The sequence below is a fragment of the Schistocerca nitens genome, chromosome 8 (genome assembly GCF_023898315.1).
Source record: "Schistocerca nitens isolate TAMUIC-IGC-003100 chromosome 8, iqSchNite1.1, whole genome shotgun sequence".
In the NCBI taxonomy this organism is placed as follows: domain Eukaryota; kingdom Metazoa; phylum Arthropoda; class Insecta; order Orthoptera; family Acrididae; genus Schistocerca; species Schistocerca nitens.
Window position 1 is genome coordinate 541717134 of NC_064621.1, and position 21930 is coordinate 541739063.

The following is a 21930-nucleotide window of genomic DNA, read 5'->3' on the forward strand; positions in this document are numbered from 1 at the left end:
AAGCTTGAACATGGTAGGGAAACTAGAAAATCTGAAAAGGGAAATGCAAAGGCTCAATCTAGATATAGTAGGGGTCAGTGAAGTGAAGTGGAAGGAAGACAAGGATTTCTGGTCAGATGAGTATCGGGTAATATCAACAGCAGCAGAAAATGGTATAACAGGTGTAGGATTCATTATGAATAGGACCCCTTACAAAACCAGAGAGAATCACTTTCGATCCGTAGCGACACACGTCATTAGTGCCGACATGAGCCACCACCTGCAGTTGGCTGCACCCTGTACCCTTCATGGTATCCGGACCCGTCCCACATCTTGGATGACTCCCCCCCCCCCCCCCCCCCCTGGTATGCTCACAGAGTGCACATTGGCTTTCTTCCCATCCTTAGCTGCCATATCCCTAAGGGGCTCCATCACCTGCCTAACATTGGAGCTTCCAATGACAAGCAATCCCACCCTCTGCGCTTGTCCGGGCCTCTCAGAAAGACCGGCCACTGCCACAACAGATGAGGCTGCCCTTGCTGGCTCAGAAGTACTTTCAGCAGTGGGCAGTACCTAAAACCTGTTACGGAGGCATAAGGGTACAGCCTTGCGGCCAGCACCAACTTTCGCGTTCCGCCCAGGGATTCGCGACCCCGCCATGGTTCGCCAATCACCATCAGACAAGTGTCGACCGGCAGGGACGTCCACATCAGAGGGCGCAGTGGCATCAGAGATCCCAGGCGATGCTGCAGGCTCCAGAGGCACCAAACCACTCACCTCAGGTGTCCCAATGTCACCGCGGCCCAGGGCAACAGCCTGGAGCGTGTAGACAATGGCCAACACAGCTTCAAGCTGTTTACGGACTGTGGCCAATTCCCCTGAATCCGTACACAACAGGCGCAGTCCCTAACAATTTCTTTTCCTCTCTTTTATCTCACAAGCCGTTCAAAACAAACAAATGACTGACGATTACATGAATTTACACTATACGGGCACTAAAATGCGATGCTACAACTCTCGAATACTATAATACGCCCGAAATTTGTGAATTAAACTATGCAAGTACCCAAAAACACACAAATAAATTAATTGCTTACTACATAGAAGAGTTTCATCATGCCTAGCTCTCTCAAAGTTATCAGTAGCTCTAATGGAATGTCATCTATTCACATGGCCTTGTTTTGACTCAAGTCTTTCAGTGTTTTGTCAAAGTCTTCACACCATGTCATATCTCCTTTCTCTTCGTACTCTATGTCCTCTTCCATTTCCATAATATTGCTCTCAAGTGCATCTCCTTTGTATCGACCGTCTGTATTCTCCTTCCACCTTTCTGCTTTCCTTTCTTTGCTTAGGGCTGGTTTTCTATCTGAGCTCTTGATATTCATACAGGTGGTTCTCTTTTCTCCCAAGGTTTTTTAAATTTTCCTGTAGGCAATATGTATCTTACACCTAATGATATATGCTTCTACAGCTGTACATTTGTCCTCTAGACATTCCTGCTTAGCCATTTTGCACTTCATGTCATTCTAATTTTGTAGACATTTGTATTCCCTTTCACCTGCTTCATATATTGTGTTTTTGTATTTTCTCCTGTCGTCGATTAAATTCAGTATTCCTTGCATTACTCAAGGATTTCTACTAGCCCTTGTCTTTTTGCCTACTTGATCATCTGCTGCCTTCACTATTTCATTTATCCATGTTTCATCTCCTTACATTCCTGTCTTTTTGCAATTTGTTTAGTTTTAAACTGCAGTTCATAACCAATATATTGTGCTCAGAGTCCACGTCTGCACCTGGAAATGTCTTACATCTGAAAACGTGGTTCGTAAATCTCTGTCTTGCCATTATATAATCAATCAATACCCTTCCAGTGTCTCCAGGTCCCTTCCATGTGTACAGCCTTCTTTCATGATTCTTAAACCAAGTGCTAGCCATGATTAAATTATGCTCTGTGCAAAATTCTACCATGCTGCTTCCTTTTTCATTCCTTTTCCCCAGTCCACATTCACCTACTACTTTTTCTTCTCTTCCTTTTCCTGCTGTAGACTTCCAGTCTCCCATGACTGTTAAATTTTTGACTCCCTTAACTGTCTGAATAATTTCGTTTAAGTCATAATACATTACCTCAATCTCCTCTTCATCTGCAGAGCTAGTTGGCGTATAAGCATGTACTACTGTGGTGGGTGTTGGCTTTGTTTCTATCTTGGCTACAATAATGCATTCACTATGCTGTTCATAGTAGCTTATCCGTGTTCCTATTTTTTTTACTCATTGTTAAACCTTGTCCTGCACTATTGTAATTTGATTTTGTATTTATAACCCAATATTCACCTGACTCTAAGTCCTGTTCTTCCTGCCATAGTACTTCACTAATTCCCACTATATCTAACTTTATCCTATCCATTTCCTTTTTTAAATTTTCTAACCTACCTGCCCGATTAAGGTATCTGACATTCCACACTCTGATCCATAGAACACCAGTTTCGTTTCTCCTGATGATGACATCCTCCTGAGTTAGTCCCCATCAGGAGATCCAAATGGGGGACTATTTTACCTCCAGAATATTCTATCCAAGAGGATGTCATCACCATTTAACCTTACAGTAGAGTTGCATGCCCTCGAGAAAAATTATGGCTGTAGTTTCCCCTTGCTTTCAGCCACTCGCAGTACCAGCACAGCAAGGCCGTTTCGGTTGATGTTAGAAGGCCAGATCAGTCAGTCATCCAGACTGTTGCTCGTGTAACTACTGAAATGGCTGCTGCCCCTCTTCCGGAGCCACACGTTTGTCTGGCCTCTCAAAAGATACCCCTCCATTGTGGTTGCACCTATGGCATGGCTGACTGTATCATTGAGACACGTGCAAATTCCTGGCATAAGTTGTCTTTATCTGTATCCACATGGTTATCAATTGACTGTACCTGCATATATCGATAATTTTATTTTTGCAACAGTAAAACGGCAAAAGGCAACAGGGAATGACAATATTAATTTGGTAATAGTAAACTGCAGGAGCGTCTATAGAAAGGTCCCAGAATGCTCTCCTTAATAAAAAGTCACAATACCCACATAGTACTAGGGACGGAAAGCTGACTGAAACCAGAGGTAAACAGTAATGAAATTCTAAACTCAGATTGGAATGTATACCGCAGAGACAGGCTGGACAGTGAAGGGGGAGGCATGTTTATAGCGATAAGAAGTGCAATAGTATCGAAGGAAATTGACGGAGATCCGAAATGTGAAACAATTGGGGTGAAGGTCATGGTTAAAGCAGGCTCAAACACGGTAATGGGATGTCTCTATAGGCCCCCTGGCTCAGCAGCTGTTGTGGCAGAACACCTGAATGAAAATTTGGAAAATATATCCCGACCATGTTATAGTTTTGGGTGGAGATTTTAATTTACCACATATAGACTGGGAGACTCAAACGTTTATAATGGGTGGCAGAGACAAAGAATCCAGTGAATTTTTTTTAAGTGCATTATCTGAAAACTACCGTGAGCAGTTAAACGGAGAACCGACTCGTGGCGATAACATATTAGACCTTCTGGTGACAAAGAGATCTGAACTATTTGAAACAGTTAACGCAGAACAGGGAATCAGTGATCATAAAGCGGTTACAACATTGATGATTTCAGCTGTAAATAGACATATTAAAAATGGTAGGAAGATTCTTCTGTTTAGCAAAAGTGACAAAAAGCAGATTTCAGAGTACTCGACGGCTCAGCACAAAAGTTTTATCTCAAGTACAGATAATGTTGGAGATCAGTGGACAAAGTTCAAAAGCATCTTACAATATTCATTAGATGAGTATGTGCCAAGCAAGATCGTAAGTGATGGAAAAGAGCCACCGTGTTACAACAACCGAGTTAGAAAACTGCTACGGAAGCAAAGGGAACTTCACAGCAAACATAAACATAGCCAAAGCCTTGCAGACAAACAAAAATTACACGAAACAAAATGTAGTGTGAGGAGGGCTATGCGAGAGGCGTTCAGTGAATTCAAAAGTAGAGTTCTATGTACTGATTCGGCAGAAAATCCTAAGAAATTTTGGTCTTATGTCAAAGCGTAAGGGGATCAAAACAAAATATCTAGACACTCTGTGGCCAAAATTGTACTGAAACAGAGGATGACAGACTAAAGGCTGAAATATCAAATGTCTTTTTCACAGAGGAAGACTGCACTGTAGTTCCTTCTCTAGATTGTCGCACAGATGACAAAATGGTAGATATCAAAATAGATGACAGAGGGATAGAAAAACAATTAAAATCGCTCAAAAGAGGAAAGGCCTCTGGACCTGATGGGATACCAGTTTGATTTTACACAGAGTACGCAAAGGAACTTGCCCCCCTTTTTGCAGCGGTGTACCGTAGGTCTCTAGAAGAGCGTAGCGTTCCAAAAGATTGGAAAAGAGCACAGGTCATCCCCGTTTTCAAGAAGGGACGCCGAACAGATGTGCAGAACTATAGACCTATATCTCTAACATCAATCAGTTGTAGAATTTTGGAACACATATTATGTTAGAGTATAATGACTTTTCTGGAGACTAGAAATCTACTCTGTAGGAATCAACATGGGTTTCGAGAAACACAATCGTTTGAAACCCAGCTCGTGCTATTCGTTCACGAGACTCAGAGGGCCGTAGAAGCAGGTTCCTGGGTAAATGCCGTGTTTCTTGACTTCCGCAAGGCATTTTATACAGTTCCCCACAGTCGTTTAATGAACAAAGTAAGAGCATACGGACTATCAGACCAATTGTGTGATTGGATTGAAGAGTTCCTATATAACAGAACACAGCATATCATTCTCAATGGAGAGAGATCTTCCGAAGTAAGAGCGATTTCAGATGTGCCGCAGGGGAGTGTCATAGGACCGTTGCTTTTCACAGTATATATAATATAATAAGGGATAGATGAAAACACCAGAAGACTTGTTGAACAAACCCTCACAGATACAACATCAAGAATTAAGTTTCAAGGCGAAATTTCTGAACCATTCAAAATCAAAACAGGAGTTCGACAAGGTGACGGACTGTCCCCAATTCTCTTTAACTTTGTTTTAGATAAAGTAGTAAAAACATGGGAAAACACATTAAAAAGCAGAGGCACAAAGAGTATAAGCATTGGCCAAGGAAAGAACAAATTTGAAGTAAAATGTTTAGCCTTTGCGGATGATATGGCATTGATAACTGAAAACCGAACAGACGCAACAGTTATGCTTGATATGTTACACGAGATTGCTGAAAAGACTGGGCTAAAAATATCCTACGAAAAAACCAAGTATATAGAACACAAACAAAATACAGAAAAGTTTATGAAAACAAAGTATGGAAAAATTAAAAGAGTTGATAGATTCAAATACCTGGGGGAGTGGATCCAAGCCAATGGACTGGATAACACAACAAATAAAGAAAGAATAAAAAAGTTGGAATTTGCATATAAATTAACACAAAACTACTACAATAAGAAATCAATATCCATACAAGCAAAGATTAAACATTATAATTCAGTTATTAGGACACAAGCAACATATGGATCAGAGCGCCTAACATTGAATAAGAAAGGCAAATTAAGAGAACTAGAAAAAAGAGAGAGAAAAATATTAAGAAAAATTCTAGGTCCTGAGAAAAACAAGGAAAATAGGTGGATTAAAAGGAGAAATGAAGACCTATACAAAAATACAGAAAAGATCACAGATACAATGAGGAAGAAACGGCTAAAATTTTATGGACATTTAAAAAGAATGGAAGAAACACGGATTACAAAGAAAATTTTTAATTACGTTAGTAAGCTGAAAAAAACTGTAGGATGGATAGAAGCAGTAAAGAAAGACGCCAACAAAATAGGTGTTACAGAAGAAATAATACGTAACAGGAATAACTTTAGGCTGCTTATAGAAAACGCAAACTATGAAGAAGATGCGCCAAAACCTCGACCCAAGAGAGTGTGGACAGATGAGCAGAGATGAGCAGTTGGCGAGAAAATGACCTTGTGGATAATATCAGAAGTTCACTGAGGCTTTTTGCAGATGATGCTGTAGTATATTGAGAGGTTGTAACAATGGAAAATTGTACTGAAATGCAGGAGGATCTGCAACGAATTGACGCCTGGTGCAAGGAATGGCGGTTGAATCTCAATGTAGAAAAGTGTAATGCGCTGTGAATACATAGTAAGAAAGATCCTTTATCATTTAGCTACAATATAGCAGGTCAGCAACTGGAAGCAGTGAATTCCATAAATTATCTGGGCGTAGGCATTAGGAGTGATTTAAAATGGAATGACCATGTACAATTAATTGTCGGTAAAGCCGATGCCAGACTGAGATTCATTGGAAGAATCCTAAGGAAATGCAGTCCGAAAACAAAGGAAGTAGGTTACAGTACACTTGTTCGCCCACTGCTTGAATACTACCAGATAGGGTTGATAAGAGATAGAGAAGATCCAATGAAGAGCAGCGCACTTTTTTACACGATTATTTAGTAATTGCGAAAGTGTTACAGAAATGATAGATAAACTCCAGTGGAAGACTCTGCAAGAGAGACGTTCAGTAGCTCAGTATGGGCTTTTGTTGAAGTTTCGAGAACATACCTTCACCGAGGAGTTGAGCAGTATATTGCTCCCTCCTACGTATATCTCACGAAGAGACCACGAGGATAAAATCAGAGAGATTAGAGCCCACTCAGAGGCGTACCGACAATCTTTCTTTTCATGAACAATACGAGACTGGAATAGAAGGGAGAACCGATAGAGGTACTCAAGGTGCCCTCCACCACACACCGTCAGGTGTTTTTGCGGAGTATGGATGTAGATATAGATGTAGGTGGAGATGTAGATGTAGATGGAGTCAGCCTAAGCAAATACTGCTCACCATGTCTTTCATGCTGCTGTGAATCGTAAACGTGGCTGTAGTGGGGTGCCGTACATGCCCCAATAGCACAGATGGCTGTATCACAGATGCAGTCACATCAAACAAGTGTCTGTGGAGAGGACAGACAGACCTATAATTCCAGTAGAGGGGCAGTAGGCTTTACAGTAGTTGTAGGGGCAATGGTCTGGATGATTGGCCAGTCTGATGTTGTAACATTAACCAAGGAGAATATACAGCTGTTATATTTACTGAGCATATAACAGCTCTCTTGTATGGTTTCTTGAAAAAAGAAAACAGATCTGGCATTCTATGGGTCAGAGTGTGGAATGCACGTCCCTTAATCTTGAGGGCAGATTACAAAACTAGAAAAGGAAGAGGTGGTTTTAATGTTTGTTTGAGATGGAGCACAAGCTGGGGTGGTGGAAGGTTGTAAAAGATAATTGACCATGTACTTTCAAAGAGAGAATCCCAGCAATGGCATTAGGTGATTTAAGGAAATCGTAAGTATCTCTGTCTAGGTAGGGACTTGAACTGCCATCTTCCTGAATAAAGAGTCAAATGCCTTACCAAATTCGGACAGAGGAATGGATCTGTTGAAATTAGGTACAGCAGAAGTTAGCAAAGGGGCTGCAAACCATGGTATCTGAACCGGGTGGCAGTTTCGAGGGAAGGGGACAAATCTACATTCTTGAGGAAAAAAACATTGTTCCACAAAGCACCTAGCATCCAGCGCATGTTGGTCTATTAATTATTCATATGATTTTGAAACGCACCCCTGGTGGTTTTTGGACATTTTTGAACACATTCTAAGTTGATTTCTGAATGAATTACAAGTTGATTTTTGAATGCATGCATAGTGTACGTGATGTCTCTGCCAGGGGAATCCTCGTCGCATCTAGAAATGAACTTTCCTGCAGACAGAATGGGACAGGGCTATACGAGCTGAGTGGGATAAAGCCAAACCGGTGAATGTCAACTGCTGCTTGTTTATGTGGTTAATTCAGTTTGCGAATGTTCAGCATTATTATAGTTACTATCGAAATCCATAGGTTCAGACTACCAGAGTGGAAATAAACGACTAACAGGAATAACAGGTAAGAAAGACTATGTATTATCTTCTCGGTGTATCCAAGAAAGTGAAATTCCTACAGAAAATTTTTGGCCAGCTCGCTACACTAGACAGGGCCAGTTGTAGTCCCCGGCTAGGGGCCACTTAAGTTCCATTCTGGGAGTAGTGTGGAAAATGCATTGTACGAACACGTAATAACACCTAACTGGAGAATAATTGCTGGATAACTAAACCGGTGATTGTAGCAGGGTTAGTAAAGTTAACCAGGGAATGGGTTTTGACAGTGGTAGGGATAGTTACATAATTAGTGATGATAAGATTGTTTGTTAGAACGAGGAAGGAGAAGAAACAGGGACATCACACAAATTATGGAAGAATATGACGATTCCAAAGTTATACAAAAATTTCGTTCAACTACTTTTCGGTCTCGAGTGTGAGAAACTGGAGCGTATGAATAAAATGTGAAACTATTTCCTAACATAAAGCTTTTTGATTGTAGTATACTTGATAGGTATTTCGTATTGGTACTTCATGAATTATATTCTCGTACTATAGAAATGATCATTATTGCCAAAACAGTCTGGCTTATTTGGTGTGTGCTATAATTGCTGCAATATTGGAAAGGCCTGTTTTGTTTAATCCAGCATGCAGGGACAAAATAGACGTAATCAGATTTTTCATGTAGCAAAATGTTTGATGAACTTTGAGGTAATAGATTCTTTCGCAGAAAGGAAAGCGCACCATGTAAAGCTGCAGCAAGATTAGAGAGAAAATTGCTAGGACCTAAGTATTGAAGAAATGTGTGCTGTCTTGCCTGTCTCTTGCCTTTACTGGTTTTAGGTAACCTATATTTGATTTTATGTCACTCAGAAGAGCAAGTTATTAGCAAATAGGCAATGAAGAGTCCAGATTTTCTGAAGAGTTCTTGTTCTCCCGGTTACAAAGAATCCCATCAAGTATTAATTGCCCCCCCCCCCCTCTCTCTCTCTCTCTCTCTCTCTCTCTCTCTCTCTCTCTCTCTCTCTCTCTCTCTCTCTCTCTTTTGGGGGGGGGGGGGGGGGGGGCAGAATGTCAAACTGACCAAGTGGCAGTAGGAGAGGCACTACAGGTCATTTTAATTTCCACTGTCCTGCGATAGTTTGATGGCATCCATTGCAAAATATACACGCTTGAGTTCCACAGAGCGAAATACAGTGACGCGCTGTAAAAGAATGTGGTTTGAAGAGGCGTGGCACTGCACTTGGCACACTAAAGACCAAATAATATGTCTTACATTTCCTCAAAGATATATGTTTTATGTATCAGACTCTTCAGAAAGATGTGCGCTTCAAAATGAACTTATTTTTGAGAAGTCTTCTGTTTATTATTATTGTTATTTCTTTACTTTCTCGGACGTTAAGTCTGGTTAAGAATGGAAAGTGACGCGGACCTTGATCAAGCGTCACTTCCTATTAACTGTACGGTATGTGTTATATTGCATTTAGGAACTTTCGGGTAATTGAACATGTATCAATAATTACGGATTTCTGTAGTTGTATATATAAGTTTGGATGTAGCTGTATTGCATTGATGTACTGGTGGATATTGTGTGGTATGACTCCTGTTGATGCCACATGTCCTTGATTTCCTCAGCCAGTTGGATGTATTTTTCAATTTTTTCTCCTGTTTTCTTTTGTATATTTGTTGTATTGGGTATGGATATTTCGATTAGTTGTGTTAATTTCTTCTTTTTATTGGTGAGTATGATGTCAGGTTTGTTATGTGGCATTGTTTTATCTGTTATAATGGTTCTGTTCCAGTATAATTTGTATTCATCATTCTCCAGTACATTTTATGGTGCATACTTGTATGTAGGAACTTGTTGTTTTAAAAGTTTATGTTGTTAGGCAAGCTGTTGATGTATTATTTTTACGACATTGTCATGTCTTCTGGGGTATTCTGTATTTGCTAGTATTGTACATCTGCTTGTGATGTGATCTACTGTTTCTATTTGTTGTTTACAAAGTCTGCATTTATCTGTTGTGGTATTGGGATCTTTAATAATATGCTTGCTGTAATATCTGGTGTTTATTGTTTGATCCTGTATTGCAATCATGAATCCTTCTGTCTCACTGTATATATTGCCTTTTCTTAGCCATGTGTTGGATGCGTCTTGATCGATGTGTGGCTGTGTTAGATGATACGGGTGCTTGCCATGAAGTGTTTTCTTTTTCCAATTTACTTTCTTCGTATCTGTTGATGTTACGTGATCTAAAGGGTTGTAGAAGTGGTTATGAAATTGCAGTGGTGTAGCCGATGTATTTATATGAGTGATTGCCTTGTGTATTTTGCTAGTTTCTGCTCGTTCTAGAAAGAATTTTCTTAAATTGTCTACCTGTCCATAATGTAGGTTTTTTATGTCGATAAATCCCCTTCCTCCTTCCTTTCTGCTTAATGTGAATCTTTCTGTTGCTGAATGTATGTGATGTATTCTATATTTGTGGCATTGTGATCGTGTAAGTGTATTGAGTGCTTCTAGGTCTGTGTTACTCCATTTCACTACTCCAAATGAGTAGGTCAATATTGGTATGGCATAAGTATTTATAGCTTTTGTCTTGTTTCTTGCTGTCAATTCTGTTTTCAGTATTTTTGTTAGTATTTGTCTATATTTTTCTTTTAGTTCTTCTTTAATATTTGTATTATCTATTCCTATTTTTTGTCTGTATCCTAGATATTTATAGGCATCTGTTTTTTCCATCGCTTCTATGCAGTCGCTGTGGTTATCCAATATGTAATCTTCTTGTTTAGTGTGTTTTCCCTTGACTATGCTATTTTTCTTACATTTGTCTGTTCCAAAAGCCATATTTATATCATTGCTGAATACTTCTGTTATCTTTAGTAATTGGTTGAGTTGTTGATTTGTTGCTGCCAGTAGTTTTAGATCATCCATGTATAGCAGATGTGTGATTTTGTGTGGGTATGTTCCAGTAATATTGTATCCATAATTTGTATTATTTAGCATGTTGGATAGTGGGTTCAGAGCAAGGCAGAACCAGAAAGGACTTAATGAGTCTCCTTGGTATATTCCACGCTTAATCTGTATTGGCTGTGATGTGATATTATTTAAATTTGTTTGGATATTAAGTGTGGTTTTCCAATTTTTCATTACTATGTTTAGGAACTGTATCAATTTAGGATCTACTTTGTATATTTCCAATATTTGTAGTAACCATGAGTGGGGTACACTATCAAAAGCTTTTTGGTAATCAATGTATGCGTAGTGTAGCGACCTTTGTTTAGTTTTAGCTTGATATGTCACCTCTGCATCTATTATCAGTTGCTCTTTACATCCTCATGCTCCTTTGCAACAGCCTTTTTGTTCTTCATTTATAATTTTGTTCTGTGTTGTATGTGTCATTAATTTCTGTTTAATGACTGAAGTTAATATTTTGTATATTGTTGGTAGGCATGTTATGGGGCGATATTTAGCTGGGTTCGCTGTGTCTGCTTGATCTTTAGGTTTCAGATAAGTTATTCCATGTGTAAGTGTATCAGGGAATGTGTATGGGTCTGCAATGTAACTGTTAAATAATTTAGTTAGATGTGAATGTGTTGAGGTGAACTTCTTTAACCAGAAATTTGCTATTTTATCTTTTCCAGGGGCTTTCCAATTGTGAGTAGAATTAATTGCTTGGGTGACTTCATGTTGCAAAATTATCACTTCAGGCATTTGTGGTATCATCTTGTATGTGTCTGTTTCTGCTTGTATCCACCGTGCATGCCTGTTATGTTGTACCGGGTTTGACCATATGTTGCTCCAGGAGTGTTCCATGTCTGTTATGTTTGGTGGATTGTTTATTTTAATGTGTGTGTTATCTATTGTCTGGTAAAATTTCTTTTGGTTTGTGTTGAATGTTTGGTTTTGTTTCCTTCTATTTTCACTTTTTTTGTATCTTCTGAGTCGTTTGGCTAATGCTTGTAATTTCTGCTTCTTTTCGTCTAATTGCTCTGTCGCTTCTTGTTGTGAGATTTTACCTAACCTTTTTCGTTTTTTTTTCCGAGATTTCATTTCTTATAAATTGTGTTAGCTGTCCGATGTCTTTTCTCAGTTTTTCTATTTTGATCTGTAGCCTGTGTTGCCATGCTGGTTTTGTGGGTTTCTTCTGTGTGTTGGTTGGTTCTGATCTCTGCCTAGTGTGTATATTTAGTGTAGTGTGTGCTCCTATATAAACCAGTAGTTGTAACTCTTCCATAGTTGTGTTTTCATTTATTTTGTTGTGTATGATTGTGTTGATAGTTTTTATTGTTGTTTCGACTTGTGGGTTATTTGGTGGTCTATGCAAGAATGGTCTAATGTCTGTATTTGTGTCTTTGTATTCTATATATGTTAGCTGAAATTTTTCTTCTATATCTAACATGTGTGTCACTTCGTGTTCTATTTGTGCTTGTTCTGGTGGCTGTCTTAAGATTTCGTTTTCCTCTCATTGTTTAATTGGTGCGTGTTGTTCTTTGTTTGTTTGCTCTGGGATGTTTGAGTCCATTACTGTATTTTCTTCTTCTTCTGATTGCACATTATTTTGTTCCAGTATTTGTTGTACTTGTCGTTTGATGTGTTCTAATTCTGACTGGGGTATCCTGTTATTTTTGATTATTACACGGATCTGATCAGCTAGTCGTTGTTCTGTTACAAATTTTAATTCTGGGTATCTGGTAATAAATGTTGTGTATACTTGTGATCTGTATCCAGTTGTGTTGGTTCCTAGGTTTGTTGCTTGGTAATAACAGAACATGAGGTGTCGATTAACTTCATCTGACCATCTCATCCTCTGTCTTTGTTTTCCTTCTAGGGTGGTTGCAGGAAGCATATCCTGCAAAACACCTCTATTTGGATTTAAATCATTTTCAAGTTCACTAACAGTGTTGTTACCATTGTGGGCGGGCATAGGGTTCAAGCGTCGTCCTCGACCATGACGGCGCTTCTCCGAGGCTTCTTTAGTTCTGTCCTGAACCAACTAATCACACTAAAAGGGGGGTTAGCCCTATTAGTGGTCTGATTCCTCTTCGTTTAGTGCTTTCACGTCAAATGAAAACAAGGCGGATTTCTGTGGCTGGGAGCTACCAAGTGAATTATGATGGAGCAGTCAGTCAGTGTTGCACGGGCTGATATACAAGACGGAGCATGCCGTGTGTGAGGAAGTAATGCCAACACTTCTTAATCAATCTTCCAATGTTTGTTTTTGTTACAAATGAATAGAGAATAATCTGTGTAAGTGCAGTGCTAATACAGGTCAGTTCTGTGTAACTTTTCAATACATTGTCACAGAACAGGCTGGCGACTTTGCTGTTTGTCACTGCTGAGTTAGTGGTTATTCTTAATATTTTTATGTCCCTGAAAACACACGTTATTGAAGCAAATATTGCACTAGTGATAATTTTGAACTGCTATATCAGATGGTCACATAAAATTTTACTTTAAAACATTTTGTTTGTTCTGAGAAAGAAGTCAGTGTTTCCTATTCACACTTGATCTCACATAAAAATGTGATGAGCGGAATTTGTGGGGGATGTCTCAATCCACACAGTTGTTGTTGTTGTTGTTGTTGTCTTCAGTCCTGAGACTGGTTTGATGCAGCTCTCCATGCTACTCTATCCTGTGCAAGCTTCTTCATCTCCCAGTACCTACTGCAACCTACATCCTTCTGAATCTGCTTAGTGTATTCATCTCTTGGTCTCCCTCTACGATTTTTACCCTCCACGCTGCCCTCCAATGCTAAATTTGTGATCCCTTGATGCCTCAAAACATGTCCTACCAACCGATCCCTTCTTCTAGTCAAGTTGTGCCACAAACTTCTCTTCTCCCCAATCCTATTCAATACCTCCTCATTAGTTACGTGATCTACCCACCTTATCTTCAGCATTCTTCTGTAGCACCACATTTCGAAAGCTTCTATTCTCTTCTTGTCCAAACTGGTTATCGTCCATGTTTCACTTCCATACATGGCTACACTCCATACAAATACTTTCAGAAACGACTTCTGCACACAGTATAAAAACGAAATTATAAATATATGCAAAAACACTAGAAAAAATGCACCCGACTTCTTAGGAGAGAACCTAGAGCTGTATGTACATGCAATAGTTATTCTGATCTTATCTTCACAGTCCATATGCAAAGCGGTTGCAGTTATTCCCAGAGTAATCATTTAAAACCAGTTCTTGAAATTTGGCTAATAGACTTTCTCGGGATAGTTTACGTCTATCTTAGAGAGTCTTCCAGTTCAGTTCTTTCAGTATCTCTGAGAGATTCACCGATGGAGTAAACAAACCTGTGCCATTCGTGCTGCTGTTCACTTGTAAACATTCAATATCCCCTGTTAGTCCTATATGGCACGGGTCCCACCCACTTGACCAACATTCTAGAAGGGGTCACATGAGTGATTTGTAAGCAATCTCCTTTGTAGATTGATTGCACTTCCCCAGTATTCTACAAATAAACAGATGTCTACCACCTGATTTACTTATGACTGAACCTAAGTGATCATTCCATTTCACGTCCCTAAAAAATGTTACATCCAGCTATTTGTATGAGTTGGCAGATTCCAGCAGTTACTCATTGTTGTTATAGTCATAGGATACTAGGTTTTTTAATTGTGTGAAGTGCAAAGTTTTACATTTTTGAATATTTAAACAAGTTGCCAATCTCTGTACCACTGAAATCTTATCAGTATATGACTGAATATTTATGCAGCAGCTTTCAGATAGTATTTCATTATAGATAACAGCGTAATCTGCAAAAGGCCTAATTTTACTATTAATATTGTCTGCAAGGTCATTAATATACAGCATGGACAGCAAGGGTCTCAACAGGCTTCCCTGGGGCACACCTGAAGTTACGTCTACATCTGACGATGACTCTCCATCCGAGATAATGTGCTGTGTCCTCCATACCAAAAAGCCTCAATCCAGTTATGAATTTCATTTGATAACCCACGGGATCGTACTTTTGACAACAAGCATAGGTGTAGTACCAAGTTGAATGCTTTTCCGAAATCAAGAAACACTGCATCTACCTGATTGCCTTTATCCTACACTTTCAGTATGTCATATGAGAAAAGTGCAAGTTGGGTTTCACATGATCGATGTTTTGGAAATCCATGCTGGTTGGCATTAATAAGGTGACTGTGTTCAAGATACCACATTTTGTTTGAGCTCAAAGTATATTTTAAGATTTTACAACAAATCAATGTTGAGGATATTGGACAGTAATTTTGTGGCTCACTTCTACTACCCTTCTTGTAGACAGGTTTGACCTGTGGTTTTTTTCCTCCAAGAACCGGGTATGGTTTTTTGTTCGAGGGTACTGTATCAACACATTCAGTTCACAATACTTTTCGTTTTAAATACAGTCCATGACTACACTAATGGATGGTGATTAAGCAGTGCAGTAGTAAGTTTCGACATTATTACTTGCATTTACTCTCGGGTCTGATAAGGTGTGTGTGTGTGTGTGTGTGTGTGTGTGTGTGTGTGTGTGTGTGTGTGTGTGTGGTTTTGTTTACAGCTGTGAATTTGTGAGAGACAATTCCATTTTCCATCCTGGGTGTTACTCAGTCACTGTTATTTATACTATGATCAGCTGAATTCAGCTCTTTGCCATTTTTACTCCTACACTTGTAAATTTACACAATTGGCCTTTGTGGGCCTGTACAAATGTGCATCTGTCATTTTAAAACTTAACCAATGTCAAAGAAAATATGAGCAAGAACAACATTTTTTCCCCTCATTGCTTTGAAATAACATTATTACCATAGTGGAATATGTATGTAACCTTAAGAATTAATAATATATCACCAAGAACATCACTCTGTGTGGATCCAACACTGCCAGTTTACTGTAAACAGCTGTTGAAAGATATACCAGCAAAAAGTCACCACTGGGCAGCCGATTGCACTTACCAATATGTGCTGGGTAAATGGTGTCTCGCTATTATGTATATTTCATTGGTGTGTGTAAAATTTTGTTCCACCTCTCCAAAGTGTTCCAGTAAATTTTGTACAAAGACATTAGATAAAAATTAACTTCTTTAACTCTGAACTAACAAGACTTAGGCTTCCTTGTCTCTGGAGTTGAAAAAAAAAGTGAGCTGCTACCCCCCCCCCCCCCCCCTCCCCCTCTTCCTCAAGTAGTAGAATATCTCTCAACTTTTCTTTTCTGATTCCAATAATACTATCTAGTTAAAGTCTTCCCTTAATGTTCTGATGAGTCTTAAAGTAAAGACAAAGAAGCATATTGTTTAGTGTCAGATCAATGTATTTGTATGTAATATTTGCCAATATTGAATGATACTTGGAAATCTCTTAGCATTTCATAAAATTGCCAGCATGATTGTAATGAATGTATGTTCTTTAACTAGTGTTTCTTGCAATAGGCGATAAATGCCAAAGGTGGCCGGTACCTGGAAGCCCAAGTACAAGGAAGTAAGATACAGGCGGAGGAAGGAACTCTTGTAATCTTAGCAGCTGGTGACAGATCTCTCTTTGATGAATGTCAGTCCTGTTTCAAAGCAATGGGCAAAAATTCTTTCTACCTTGGTGAGTATAGTACTGGACTTGTTCTTCAGGCTTTGTATTATTTGCTTGTGTTTTAAATTTCTCAGGACTCCTTGAATAAGAGAAAAGGTTTCATTCCAGTAGTGACTGGTAAAATTACTTAACTGGTACAATAAATGTTTTTTACATAGTTCCCTTTAATGGAAATGCATTTTCTGCAGTGTGTGGCCAGCTTTTTGATCCCCTCTTGAAAGAAAACTGATGATCATGCCAACAGCAAATCACATATATACTGCTTAACTTCCATTTCAATGTTGGACTGTTTCCACCCAAATACCATCCATCGGGGGCGGGGGAATTGCGTATGTGCATGACATGTAATATAGTGTGGATTGTGAAAAGATTGTTAAATGCTATGATCATATTGTTTTCTGTAACACCTAAGAACTACATTCTCTTATCCCTCCTCCCCTGTCCATGTTTCTACTTATTCGTCACATGCATATCATAGCAGTGATCCTTTTTTTTTTATAGAACATTTTACGACCCTTTGACTCCCGTAGCGGTAGATCCCTGTATTTTCTGTTGTACATACATTAATCCTTCTTCCATAGGTCATGAATTTGGCATTTCGTAATGATGTGGAATGTGTCACTTTAAAATAAGTTCTTTTTAGATATATTTTTTCCACGTGGAATGTTTCCCTCTGTTATATTCATAAAATAAGTTTTCTTTACACAAAATAATTTAATGTAACATTTTTTTACTGCTTCATATCTAAGAATTCATCTATTGCGTAGGAGGAGTTGTCATTCAGAAATTTGCTTTTAAATGTTGTTTGGCTATCTGTCAGACTTTTAATACTATTTGGCAAATGGCCAAAGATTTTTGTGGCAGCATAATTCACCCCTTTCTGTGCCAAAGCGAGGTTTAATCCAGAATAGTGAAGATCATCCTTTCTTCTAGTGTTGTAGCTATGTACTTCGCTGTTACTTTTGAATTGGGATGGGTTATTAATGACAAATTTTATAAGTGAATATATATATTGTGAAGGTACTGTGAATCTCCTGAGTTCCTTAAATAAATGTCTGCAAGGTGATCTTGGGTGGGCTTCATATATTATTCTGATTACACGTTTTTGTGCAATGTATACTTTCTCCCTTAATGACGATTTGCTCCAAAATATGATGCCATATGAAAGCAGTGAATGAAAATAGGCATAGTAGGCTAATTTACTGAAACGTTTATCACCAAAATTTGCAATAACCCTAATAGCATAAGTAGCTGAACCTAACCATTTCAGCAGATCATTGATTTGTTTCTTCCAATTCAATTTCTCATTGCTGCACACACCCAGAAATTTTAGTATTCTGCCTTAACTACAGACTTCTGTTCATTATCTATATTTATCAATGGTGTTATGCCATTTACTGTACAGAATTGTATAAACTGTGTTTTCTCAAAATTTAGTGAGAGTCCATTTGCAGAGAACCACTTAATAATTTTCTGAAAGACGTCATTTGCAATTTCCTCAGCTGCTGCTTGCTTGTTGGGTGTGATTACTATACTTGTATCATCAGCAAAAAAAACTAGCTTTGCATCTTCATGAGTGTAGAGTGGCAAGTCGTTAATATATTGTTAAGAATGGTAAGGGACCCAAGACAGCCTGCAGAAAACTGTTCTTGATACCTCCTCAGTTACAGGACTCTGCTGGTTTTTGCAGGCTATCTGCACTGTTAATTTCAACCATCTGCATTCTCCCAGTTATTCCGATGCCTCTTCTTTAGTCTTCTTCTTATTTCTTGTTTATTCCGGCTTCTTGAGATCCCTTATGAAGAGGCACGATACAACACAGTCAGTAGTGGTGTGGGACAAACAATGAAGTTACACAACAGTTAGTAACTTAACTTCTGAAACCACCAGTTTATTGGCATTTCTGGAAATAAAATCACTGTCATACTCTCATGCGGTCAGCAAATTTCATGTAACAGTTTATATGTGTAATGGGACTTAATACGTCGCAAATCGTTCTAATGAATAAATTAATCTGCATTACAGTGTTGCTAAGCAACATGATCAACAAGGTGATATGTGTCTCAATTAAAACAGAACCTTGATATTTTGAATAAACTTTCGGTTCATTTTTGTCAAAATCAGCACTTGTCTCAAAATTAATTTCCAACTTCGTGCATTAAGTTCAAGCGTGTTTGCAACTATTGTATGTGATTAACTGGACAGCTCGATCATGCACTAGTGTGTAACGTATTTCAGATGAAGCATGCAGGTTTGTTTTTCCTAATTGGCTAAATGACTCTTTTGTAATAACGTGATGTGTCTGTCTCGCGTCAAGTCTAAATGAAACTGGATTTGTCTCCATTCGGGTCAAAATCACAAAATATAAAATTTATTGCGCAGGTCAGCGAACTGTACACATGAACTTTTTAGCACTCTAAGTGATAACTCGTCTCGGAGTGAAAGCCGCACATAAATTCACACTTTTTCATGCACACAAAATTCAAAACGCCTTTATATTAAACAGATAAATTATGGCCTGCAATTACTAAATAACATTTCCCATTCTGAGTAAACTTCAAGGACTTGTATTTCATAATCAATAAAACTTTATCACCTGAAAGAAACTATTAGTTTGCTAAAACTGATTCAGATTACAGTCGACTCGTGTGTAGACGATGACGTCACAAATTGATACTTGTTTGGAATGAATGAAATACCTATACTGAAAAATACTGTCTGTTGAGTAATTTACTGACTTTTATAACAAATTTGCTACTCCTTGCATCACTACACAGTTAAGTATAAATTAAACCATTTGTGCACTGTCTCACTCGTACCACAATACTTCTTATCTAGAATAATTTCATGATTCACACAATCAAAAGCCTTGGAGATATCGCAAAATATACCAATGGATGATGTTCGGTTATTCAATGCATTTTATATTTGAACAGTGAAAGCATATATAGCATTTTCTGTTGAAAAGCCTTTCTGAAAACCAAATTGACATTTTGTTAGTACTTTATTTTTACTAATATGTGATGCTACTCTTGAATGCATTACTTTTTCAATAAATTTGGATAAAGCTGTCAGAAGTGAGATTGGGTGGTAGTTGTTAGCATTAGATCTGTCCCCTTTTTTATGCAATGGTTTAACAATAGCTTATTTCAGTCTGGAAAAATGCCCTGTTTCAGTAAGCTATTACATATGTGGCTGAGAATCCTACTTATTTGTTGGGAACAAGCTTTTAGTACTCTGTTGGAAATGCCATTAATTCCATGTGAGCTTTTACTTTTGAGTGAATTTATTATTTTCCTAATTTCAGTAGGAGAGGTGGGTTGAATTTCAATTTAATCAAATTGCATAGGTACTGCCTCTTCCATATACTGCCTTGCATTTTCTAATGAATAGCTGGATCATATTTTCTCTACAACACTTAAAAATTGATTATTAAAAATGTTATCTACTTCTGACTTGTTGTTAACAAACTTTTCATTGTGTTTGATAGAAATACAGTCTTCCTGTGCTTTCGGTTGCCCTGTATCCCTTTTAACAATATTCCAACTTGTTTTAATTTTATTATCAGATGTTCTGATCTCAGACATAATGCACATACTTCTGGACTTTTTAATAACTTTTCTTAATACAGTGCAGTAGTTTTTATAATGTTCCATTGTTTCAGGATCATTACGCCTAGCTAGTAGATAAATTTCTGTTTTTTTTGTTTACAAGATATTTTTATCCCTTTAGTAAGCCATGGCTTTTTACACGGTTTCTTGCAATTATATTTCACTGTTTTCTAACCATTTTAAAATATACTCACAAAGGTATCATGAAATAGATTAAGTTTTAAATTAGCATCATGTTCCCTGTACACCTCATCCCTGTATAACTGTTGCAAGCTTTTCCTAAAATTTTGAATTGTTAAATCGTTAATTGAACGTACTGTTTTGGAGGATGGCTTTGCGTTACTGCATGGAACTAAGGGGTGTTCAAAAAGCCTCTCCGCAGTGCCGTATGATTGTTAGCCCCGCATGCTGTATGATTGTTCGCCTGCCTGGCTTACTTCCCTTCAAGTGGACTCTCCCAACATTCCACTGTTTCGTTATCTCAGCCATCATCAGTAGTATCTTTGTTGTGTGTCGTTACGTGTTGACGTGAACCCTTAAGTTTAGTTCCTTTGTTTTGTTTTTGTCACTGTTAAAATGCTAACCATTGAAGAATGAGTGTTTTTAGTCGAACAAGTGTTCAAAGCTGGCGGTAAATAAGCAGTTTCAGTTCATCAAACATTTAATTCAATTTTCCCGGAGACAACACTCCCACATCACGATACTGTGCGAAATTTGATTAACAAATTTTGAAGTACAGGTTCAGTGACAGATGTTCTGAGAAGTGGTCGTCCTACTGTTTTGTCCGAGGATAAACTACTCGATATTCCTGATAAAATGTCCATGAGTCCGAACAAGTCAGTAAGTAAACTCACCCAGGAAATCAATGTTAGTGTCGGAACGGTCCACACAGCTGTAAGGAAAAAAAGTAGAACTTTTATCATACAAAGTGACAGTCGTGCAAGAACTGAAAAATACTGATCATGGCAAGAGACTACATTATTGTCAATGGTTCAAAAATTTTGTTCAACAAAATGGAAGGGATATTCTTAATGAAACATTTTTCACTGATGAAACGTGGTTTCATGTATCCAGGTACATGAACTCGCAAAATTCTCGTATGTGGAGTACTGAAAATCCATTGTGTATTCATGAGGAACCACTTCATTCTGTGAAAATAGGAGTCCATTCTTGTATTTACTGAACGGTTATTTTCAGCAAGATGGTGCAACCGCACATACAGCTCGCGTTTCAATGTCACTGCTTGCTGATGTTTTTGGTGATCGCATAATTTCACAGGGACTTTGGCCTCCACGATCGCCTGACCTAACGCCACCTGACTTTTTCTTCTGGGGTGCAAAGAAAGCAACTGTCTATAAAAACCGTCCAAAATCCACCGATAAACTGAAAACTGCAGTATCCACTTTCACTGCTTCTGTTACAGAAGAAATGTTACAGCTTGTGTTTGGAAACATGATCAGATTAATTGAATTGTGTATTCAACAACAAGGCTGACACTTCCAACATTTAATGTGAAAATTTGTAAGTAAAAATGAATATTCAATAAATGAATAACTTGAGTTTCATTTCGGTATATTCACTGCAGCATACGCACGCGCGGCTAACAATCATACGGCACTGTGGAGAGACTTTTTGAACACCCCGTATGTCATATACTGTAACCAGCTGTGCATCATAATCAGACAGACAATTCTTAACGGGGAAAAGTTTTTATTTCATTAAATTTATCTTCGTCTATGAAAACATTATCTATCAGTGTGCTGCTTTCCTGTGCCAGCGGAGTAGGAAAATCAATAACTGATGTCAAATTGAAAGAACCAAGAAATACTTAAAGGTCAAGCTTTCT

General features: G+C 38.3%; 1 protein-coding gene across 1 annotated transcript in view; it reads left to right on the forward strand.

The window, feature by feature from the left end:
- LOC126199066 (putative oxidoreductase GLYR1 homolog) overlaps positions 1-21930 on the forward strand; it is a 292423-nt gene that overhangs the window by 254186 nt on the left and 16307 nt on the right. Inside the window, exon 10 of the mRNA XM_049935779.1 lies at positions 16320-16482. Coding sequence (XP_049791736.1) covers positions 16320-16482 — 163 coding nt within the window. The remainder of the gene's footprint in view (positions 1-16319; positions 16483-21930) is intronic.